Source organism: Fonticula alba (genome assembly GCF_000388065.1).
Source record: "Fonticula alba strain ATCC 38817 unplaced genomic scaffold supercont2.5, whole genome shotgun sequence".
Taxonomy (NCBI): domain Eukaryota; order Rotosphaerida; family Fonticulaceae; genus Fonticula; species Fonticula alba.
In genome coordinates, this window is record NW_009242975.1 from 1,733,876 (window position 1) to 1,742,532 (window position 8,657).

The window sequence follows — 8,657 nt, forward strand, 5'->3', positions numbered from 1 at the left end:
GGGGGGGGGGACGTGCGCCGGCGCAAGAGGTCTTTTGAGGCGCACCTCTGCCCCGCCCCGTGGCGGCGGCCCGGTCGCCGCCCATTCCCTAAGATACTGCCCTTCCGCCACGACTGTCCTCCTCTCCTCTCATCCTTTCGCAGGGCCCCCCCCCCACCCCGGCCGACGTACACGCACACGCACGCGCACAATGGCTGAGCTTAGGCAGCTGCTCGATCAGATCGCACGCGCCAGCACCCTGTATGAGGTCCTGGGCCTCGAGGCGGCCTCCTTCGAGGAGGCGCAAAAATACATCACCGCAGGGGCCATCCGCGGGGCGTATCTTCGCCGGGCTCTTATTCTTCACCCTGACAAGCAGTCGCTGGTGTCCGGGGCGGATGCCTCGGGCAGTGCGGGTGCCCACGCGGCCGACCCTGCGGCCGATCCCCGGCTGGCAGCCAGCTATCTGCGCCTGCGTGAGGCCTACGACACCCTGAGCACCGCGGCATCTCGGGCGCAATACGATCACAACCTGTGGCCTCCATGTGCGTGGCTCCCTGTTCCTGCCCCTCCTCCCGGGCCCCTGCCGGCCCGCTGCCCACGTCTCGGACGCCTTCCCGACGAAGGCCGGGTCACCGGCGCTACTCGACCCCAGGCTGACCCTCCTTTCCCTCCACGCCCTCTGTCTTGGCACAGCATCGCTCTTGGTGGATGACGAGTTCAGCCTCGAGGATATGCTTTTTGATGAGGGTACGCTCGCACACCGGCAATTCCGACACCCATCCTCCCTCCCCATCCGCTGACCATTCCTCCTCCCATTGCTCCGGGCAGACGACAATATGTACACCCTGCCGTGCCGTTGCAGCGGCGTGTACCGCCTGCATGTGGACGAGATTGACAGCCTCTACGCCGAGAGCCAGGGGGCCGGCTTCTCCAATGTTCTCTTTTGTCAGCAATGCTCGCTGAAGATCCGCATCCAATGTAGCGGGATAGGCACCGACAGTGAGGAGGCCTAAGCAGCGTGTGCTAATGGCTGGTCGGCCTTCGGCCTTTCTGCTCAACCTCCTGACCATATCCCCTCCACCGGGCCTCGCGCTCGGGGTTCTGCCCCCGGTCCCGGGGCCGCGAGGCCAAGGAAAAAGCACCGAAAAAAGCAAAAAAAAAACAACAACAAGAAACAACAACATCATCAACAGCAGCAGCTCAACAGCGACAGAGAAGCAACCATGCAGCAGGGTCCCCCTCTTTTTTCCTTCTTTTTTTTTCTCGCGGCCGCCAAGAGGGCCCCCGGGCCCGGGCGCGGGTGCCACCGGAGGGGGCCGGAATGTGATTTACTTTCGTTGGCAGGATTGTCGGGTGCTTTCCGCTGGGCTTGGGCGTTTCTCGGGGTCCTGCCGAGGGTTCGGGCTGACAAGCCCCCGGCCGCGGCCGCCCCTCCTGTTGGCAGGTGTCTGGCCCGCCCAGCGCCCCGAGGGGTGCGCATTCCAGGCGGGGGCCAGATCCTGCGTCCATTGATCTCTCTCTCTCTCTCTCTCTCTCTCTCTCTCTCTCTCTCTCTCTCTCTCTCTCTCATCCGTCCTTCTCGGCCCTGCCTCGTCCAAGGGTGACCGAATTAGGGCGCCACAGGGACGGTGGGGGGGGGGGGGGGGGGGGGGGGGCAGGGCCGACGACCAGCACCGGGTTTCAGATGGCGTCCCGTCGGCTACTGGCCCGCTCAGCCACTCCACCCCCCTCCACCCCATTCTCTGCAGATTTTCCTCCCCGCTTTCATCCATCCCTTCTCTCTCTCTCTCCCCTTCTCTCTCTCTCCCCCCTTCTCTCTCTCTCCCCCTCAATACACCCCCCGCTTTCCCCAACACGGCACCCGCATGATGGCCACGCCAAACGGGCCAAGCCCGGTGCCGGCCTTCTTCCGCGACGCGCCGCAGCGGACTCCCCTCGACGCGGTGGGCGCCGCCGCCCCGGCAGTGGGGGAGTTTCTGGCCCCAGCAGCCGGGTCCCCGGCGGCGGCCTTCGACTCCGCCTCCTTGGCGGTGGTGGTCTTCCCTTCGGATTCCCGAGTGGCCGGGCATCTGTTCGAGGCGCGCACCCTCTGTGGCAGTCTCTCGGCCCTGTGGACGCAACGCCCCAGGGCCGGGGACAGGACATCTGCCGTACCGGGCTCCGACCTGGTTTGCGACACCTGCTCGCAGGCGTGCGTCACCCTGCCCGGGGTGGACGCCGGTGGCGGGGCCGACGCTCCACCGGCCCCGGGACGCTTCCTCTCGGAACCGGGGCTCGGGGTGACAGCGGTGCCAGAGGCGCCGGCCCGGGCGATCTCCGACCCGACGCCGGACACCGGGTCTCCCGGCGCCGGGCTCGCTCTGTCGCCGCTGCTGGATGACATCTTCTCCACGGCCAATCGCCTGGCTTTGTCCTTCGAGCCGGATGAAATTGCCGCCCTCAGCCATGTGTTCCTGCAGCTTGGTCGCGAGCTGGATGGCTCGGGTGCGCTTGCGAGTGTCCACACTCGCCCGGTCACGCTCCTGTGCCTTTTTTTGTCCCCCCCCCCCCGGCCGGCCACTGGCTTGAGCTGGAGCCCATTTTCCTCGCGCTGACACATGTCCAAAGACACCGTTTCCACCACCCTCTGCCCGACGGACCTGAGCAACTCCTCGGTCGCCGAGCGGCCAATTGTCCTGAAGCCACAGCGGTCATATGTGCACCATCGCCATGCGGCGGCCGCCGTGGTGGCCCTGGGGACTCGACGTGCAACCGGCTACGGTCCGGGGCCCCTGTCCGGGGCGTCCTCCTCGCCGGCCCTGCAGTCGCTGCCGACCATCTCCCTGCATCTTGGCGGGGCCGGGCCATCGGCCTCGGCAGCCTCGGCCTCGGCCTCGGCCTCGGCGGCTTCCTCCACCCCGGCAGGCTCTCTGCCCTCTTCTTCCTTCCCGGCAATCACCGTGGACCCCCAGTCGCCGGGTCTCGGTAGTGCCAGCAGCTCGCCGGCTCTCGGGCCGATCGCCCAGGCGACTGGCGGCCAGTCGCCGACCGCCTCCATCCCCGGGGCCCTGTCCACATCAGGCTCCTCCTCGTCGCTGGTGGTGCCAGGCCTGTCGTCCGGCTCGTCGCCGCTTTCCACCACGGCGCCGGTGGGGGCCCCAGCCGCCGGGGCCACCAGTGGAGGCCCCGGGCGCGCTGCCTACCCAAGCCTCGGCCTGGCGCCGCTGTCGATCTCCTCCCTGCCGGGCTTCAGCGGGTCGCACCCGTCCATCTCGAATCTCAGCACGCCTCGGTCATCGGCTCTCTCCGGCGGGTCGTCCCCACTCCTGGCGTCTTTTTCATCGGTGGAGTTGCTTCCGCCCCTGTCCGGGGTATGGTCACTTCCTGCGCATGGGTGTAGGAGGGCTTTCTTGCCTTGCGTGTTGCTGCAATTCTGACCTCCCTCATGCATTCGCCGATGCTCCCCGCGTGTCCTGCCTCTCCTACGCGCAGCCCATGTCTCTGGTCGTGGCCAAGTGCGGCCCGGTGGCTGTGGCCGTGGTTGCCTGTCACAGCGCACTCCCGACGCCGGTGGGCGCGGACGCCGTTCCCGGCCCCGGTGGGCGTCCTGGCGCTGGCGGCGTGTCCCTGGCCAAGTCCTGCGCCTCCTCGCCGGATCATCTGCACGACGCCTTCCGGCGCCTCCTCCTGCACCGGCTGGCCATCCCCGCGGCGCAGGTGTTCGCTGCCCAGTGGCATGCGGATGTTTTGCGTGCCGTGTCGGCCGGCCTGCCGGATGAAGTACGTCGCCTGTCCAGCTCCATTCCTGCCACTCCTCTGCCCTTGGCTTCCATGCGCCGGGACTGACGGCCCGTGCCTTTCTCCTCTCGCCGCCGGGCTCGGTGTCTCTTGCTCTTGTCCCCTTTTTTTTTCCCCGGCTTCCGGTCCCTTCTCGATGTCGGGCATAGCGCCTGGCCGATGACACTCCGCTGCATTTCCGGGACTTCCACGCGGACATCTCCCTCCTTCTTGGCCGAGCGGCCGGGCTGAATGCCTTCCGGTTCCCGCTGATCCGGCCCATTCCCTTGTTGCTGCCCTCGGGCTTCCGCCGGGTCTCGTGGTTCCCGGTGGATGATGTGCTTGACAGCCTTTCGGCTCTGTCGCTGGAGGCGGACTATTTTGACCGGCAGGTGACCGGCGTCGGTGGGGCCCCTGCGGCTGGGAGCGCCCCCCGGCTGCGTTTCTCCCATCGGTGCCAGTGCGCCGCGCTGACGGAGGCCATCGACGCCGGGTTGGCCTCGGCGCCGCGGCCCCCGCCGCCGGAGGCCGCCACCGATGAGGACGCCCACTTGCTGGCCCTCAGCGGGGGATCCCATCGATCCATGTCGACTTGTTCCTTCACAACAGCCATCTGATTTGCCTCGGCCCCGGGCGGGCACGCAATGCACCGGTCCAAATGCCCACCCTCGGCCTGCCTGTCGCTTCTTGTCTTCTCCATCATCCCGGACTTGCCGGCAATTGGGTCACAGGGGGAGAGGTATCTATTGGAAGTGGAGGTCTCGAGTCGGGCCCGGACACTGTGATCGGCTGGATCCCCCGGGAGAGTCCGCCGGCTCGAAGTGATCCATGCACCAGATGCAAAATGTGTGACGCCTGCGAAGATGTTCATTCACCTCGCTCAGGCGATCCGCCACCTGGGAAGCGGCATGGACAGCGATTAGTAGGGGGAGGGGGGGGGGGCAAAGGGGAGGCCACCGGAATCCGGCATGATGTAGGGGAGAAGGAAAAGGGAAGAAAAAGAGGAAGCGGCGTGTACCTCAAGCGCCTCGAAGACCGAGCATCCGGATACTCCGATGCGGCATGGCGGCCCGGTGGCAGTGGGCGGGTCTCCAGGCAAAGGCTCCGACGGGGCGGCCCCCATGCTGGCTTCGGGCATATCACTGGCAGTTCCACCCTGGGCAGTGGCCACAGTGGCAACTTCCGGGGCGGTGGCAAGCATGTCGGCCTTCGAGAGCGCGGCCGGCTCGCCAATCTCCGACGGGGCATCGGCCTCGCCTTCGGAGTCCCGGGGGGAAGCCCGACCATTGGCTTCGGTGGGGGGAGCCACCTCCCCGGGGGCTGGGCTTCCTGGGCCGGAGGCGACATCGCAGTGGAGGCAGGTGTCCGGAGGCGTTGGGATCTCCTGCACTGAGGTGAATCTTTTCGCCCAGAGGATCGGCCAGAGACACGATGGTGGGATGTTCTGCGGCGAGGGGGGCAGGTGAGGAAGGGGCAACTGATTACGGGGGATCGGGGAAGCAGGGAGGAGCGAGGCAAAGGGCCGGGGAAAAGGGCCACCGGCACGGGGACATACCTGCTTCAGGTCCAGACGGAAGCACAGCTTACGGGCGGCGCGCTCATCGTTGGCGTCCTGCCGGGAGCTTCGAGCCTGGAAAACCCGCTCGGCATAGTGTGCCGGTTCGGCGGGCATGGAGGAATCGGCCGCCGCGTCGGCCACAAACGGCGCGGCCAGTTCGTCCATGCCAAAGCCCAGCCCCAGACGATGGCCCACTGCCGGGATGCCAGGAGCGGGGATGTGAGTCGGACGAGGGGACAAACGGCGCAAGGGGGGGGGGGGGGGCCGAGGGTGGCTCGTACGCACGTTCAAACCGATCGAGGTCTACCTGGATGGGCGCAGGGGGGATGGCACTTGAGGAGGCGCCGCCAGGCGGGGCTCCCACCACTCCGGAAAAGATGGAATCGCCTCCGGGCTTCGGGGCCGTTTCTCCATACAGCAGTCTGAAGCCCTTGTTGTCGCTCTGCAGGGGCTTCTGCATGCCATCGCGGAGGGCGTCCATGGCTCGCTCGGCCAGGGGCAGCGTGCGCGCTGGGCCGCTACGGCATGCCCGAAGAGAGGAAGGACCGGTCAGCGCCATGGCAAGGGGGAAAGGGGAGGAGCAGGAAGGCTGGGCTCCAGTCGGCATACCGCTTTTTGGTGACCATTTTGGCGGGGCGTCGCCCGGTCAGCGACCGGGACTTCTGCAAGGCATCTTCAGCGGCCTGGAGCACCGCGTCCGACATGTAATCCAACTCCTCCTCGCTCGAGGAATCCCGCTCGGCCGAGGGGTCCATGGCTGTGGCGCCTCCGAGGGCGGATGGCGGAAGAGCGGGGTACTCCGCCGGGGGAGGCGGCCAGGTGTTCTCCTGGCCCGGACTCGAGGGCGGCGACGAGTCAAACATCCGCGAGTATGTATGAGTCAAGGCGGCAGAGCGAGCAACGAAGGAGGCAGAGGACTGGAGACAAGGGGAGAGGCGCGGTACTGGCAACCAAAATGCGCTTGTGGCAGCAGGGTCGCCACTCTTGCCATGTGCGGGAGTGGGAGCAGGTGGAGGGCAGATGGTGGCTCTCCGGGTGAGAGGGAGGGGGCCGTGCCGGCGGGGCGGCATCCGGGCTTGTTTTATTTTTTTTTCCCAACTCCCCTCTGACCGGATTGCATTCCTGGCGAGGGGTGATCGGCGAGCAGGCCCGCATGTGACGCATCACGAGGCGGCATGATCCCGGAGCACATAAATGCCATTCCAATCGTTACTATTTGAAAATCCACCCACATCGCCAGGGCCGACCAGGGGCACCGCCCCGGGAGCCGGGGGGATCGGGACAGGAAATCCGTGGCGCCTGACAATCTGCATGGTGGCATGCTAGTAGTGTCTACCTGCCTGGGATCCTACGCTGGCTGGGGTATTGCACGCATAGGTGGGCGAGGGGGGGGGGGGGGGGGGGGGGCCGGACCGGGGCGGGGTGGCACGCCGCCGGGGGATCGGCCAGACCCCTGCCAATTCCCCGGTACTCGCGGGGCTGGCTCCCGCGGCGCCCCCCCTCCTCGTTCCCGGGGCCGGGGCCCGAGAGGAAGAGCCCGGTGGGGCCCGTTGCCCGTTGCCGAGCAGGCGGAAGCCGGGCCAGGGCGCTGGGGAGCTGCCACCTGAGCGCCCGGCAGCCAGATCGCCGCTCTGGGGAGGGGGGGGGGGGGGGGGGGGCCGGGCGGCTCCAGGCGAAAACCCCGGGGGGGGGGCACTTATCAGGAAGGACGCGGCGGGCTCTCGGAGCCTCCAACGGCCAGATCCTGCCTCCCCCACCCTCTGCGCCGCTCCCGCCTCCGCTTATTTGGCTGACCGCCAAAGAAAAACATTTGCCCCGGCGCGCCCCGCATTCGCACAGACACACACACACACACACCCAGTCCATATATATCTCCCTCTCGCTCTCCCCTTCTTCGTTCCTCCCCCCTCCCCCCCGCGCCCCGGCCCGACATGACCGCCTTGGCCACCATGCGCGCCGAGCTGGCTGCGCAGCTCCCCGAGACCGGGACTGCCAGCCTCGGAGACCACTTCTGCCTTGTGGAGCAGGAGTCTCCGGCCGAGGCGGACTTCATCCTGGAGGAGCATTTCCCGGTCCTGTCCGGCGCCGAGATCGGGGCTGCCCACTTGACCGAGGGGTTCTTCGATCCGCGCAGCCCGGCGCTTGTGCGGCTCCGCACGCCGGTCCGCCCGGGCGCGGCCCCGATGGCCGATCGCCACCCGCTGGCCGCGCACCTTGCGCTGGCCCATCTCGAGGAGGGGTTCTTCGACCCGCGCAGCCCGTCGGCCGTGGTGCACCGGACCCCGGTCAAGCCTGGTACCATGGCCGAGGCCCCGGCCACTCCGAGCCCCCCGGTCCCCGAGCCGTCGGGGGTCGCTGCGGCCACCGCGCGCATGGCCTCGGCCGATCTGGATGAGGGCTTTTTCGACCCGCGCAGCCCGGCCATCCTCCTTCACCGGACTCCGGTTCGGCCGCTGGACAAGCCGACGGTCCACGCGGCGCGCATGGCCTCGGCCCAGCTGGAAGATGGTTTCTTTGATCCCCGTAGCCCGGCGGCCGTGTTGCACCGGACCCCGGTCCGTCCGGGCGGTGCTGCTGCCCCTGCACCGGGGGCCTCTGTCCACCCGGGGCATGTGGCCCGGATGGCGTCGGCCGATTTGGCCGAGGGGTTCTTCGATCCGCGCAGCCCGGCGGCCGTGCTGCACCGGACCCCGGTGCGGCCGGCCACCACTGCCCCCGCCGTGGCCCCGGCCGATGGGTCTGTCCATGGTGCTGCGCGTTTGGCATCGGCCGAGCTGGAGGAGGGGTTCTTCGACCCGCGGAGCCCGGCGGCCGTGCTGCGTCGGACGCCGGTCCGGCCAGGCGCCACGGCCCCTGGGTCATCCATCCGCATGCACATTGCGCGCTTGGCGTCGGCCGACTTGGATGCCGGGTGCTTCGACCCGCGGAGCCCGTCGGCGGTGCTGAGCCGGACGCCGGTCCGCCCGGGCACGAGCCAGGCCGCATCCTCTCGGCGCCCGGCCACCGTCCACATCGCGCGCCTGGCTGCTGCCCACCTGGAGGAGGGGTTCTTCGACCCGCGGAGCCCGTCGGCGGTCCTGCACCGGACGCCGGTCCGGCCGGGCGAGCCCTCGGCCGCCTCCCTGGCCAGGGATCCGACCACGCCCCGCGCGCCCGCCACGGCCGTGGTGCGCCTGGCTGCGGCCCATCTGGAGGAGGGTTTCTTCGATCCCCGGAGCCCGACGGCTCTGGTTCACCGGACCCCGGTCCGGCCGGCCGAAGACCCGGTGCCCACCTTCATGGCAGACCCGACGGCCCTTGTCGCGCGCCTGGCCGCTGCTCGGCTGGAGGAGGGGTTCTTCGACCCGCGGAGCCCGTCGGC

The 8,657-nt window shown here is 68.6% G+C and overlaps 4 protein-coding genes across 4 annotated transcripts in view; 3 read left to right on the forward strand and 1 right to left on the reverse strand.

Moving 5' to 3' along the window:
• The first annotated feature begins 88 nt into the window (after positions 1 to 88).
• H696_03546 (hypothetical protein) lies at positions 89 to 1,202 on the forward strand. Its single transcript, XM_009497415.1, has 3 exons — positions 89 to 524; positions 676 to 729; positions 811 to 1,202. The coding sequence occupies exons 1-3, from the start codon at positions 191 to 193 to the stop codon at positions 993 to 995; spliced, it is 573 nt and encodes a 190-aa protein (XP_009495690.1). The 5' UTR covers positions 89 to 190; the 3' UTR covers positions 996 to 1,202.
• Positions 1,203 to 1,695: 493 nt separating this feature from the next.
• On the forward strand, positions 1,696 to 4,355 carry H696_03547 (hypothetical protein; the record flags this gene model as incomplete). Its single annotated transcript, XM_009497416.1, has 4 exons — positions 1,696 to 2,466; positions 2,590 to 3,332; positions 3,454 to 3,741; positions 3,909 to 4,355. Exons 1-4 carry the CDS (start codon positions 1,848 to 1,850, stop codon positions 4,353 to 4,355), a joined length of 2,097 nt encoding a protein of 698 aa, XP_009495691.1. The 5' UTR covers positions 1,696 to 1,847.
• A 57-nt stretch (positions 4,356 to 4,412) lies between these two features.
• Positions 4,413 to 6,330, reverse strand: H696_03548 (hypothetical protein). The gene is made up of 5 exons (XM_009497417.1): positions 5,906 to 6,330; positions 5,582 to 5,814; positions 5,294 to 5,490; positions 4,757 to 5,182; positions 4,413 to 4,634 (listed from the first exon to the last, which is right to left on the reverse strand). The coding sequence occupies exons 1-5, from the start codon at positions 6,157 to 6,159 to the stop codon at positions 4,482 to 4,484; spliced, it is 1,263 nt and encodes a 420-aa protein (XP_009495692.1). The 5' UTR covers positions 6,160 to 6,330; the 3' UTR covers positions 4,413 to 4,481.
• Positions 6,331 to 7,227: 897 nt separating this feature from the next.
• H696_03549 (hypothetical protein) overlaps positions 7,228 to 8,657 on the forward strand; it is a gene marked incomplete at both ends in the record, with an annotated part of 4,078 nt that continues 2,648 nt past the window's right edge. Inside the window, one exon of the mRNA XM_009497418.1 lies at positions 7,228 to 8,630. Within this exon, the coding sequence (XP_009495693.1) occupies positions 7,228 to 8,630 (1,403 nt within the window). The remainder of the gene's footprint in view (positions 8,631 to 8,657) is intronic.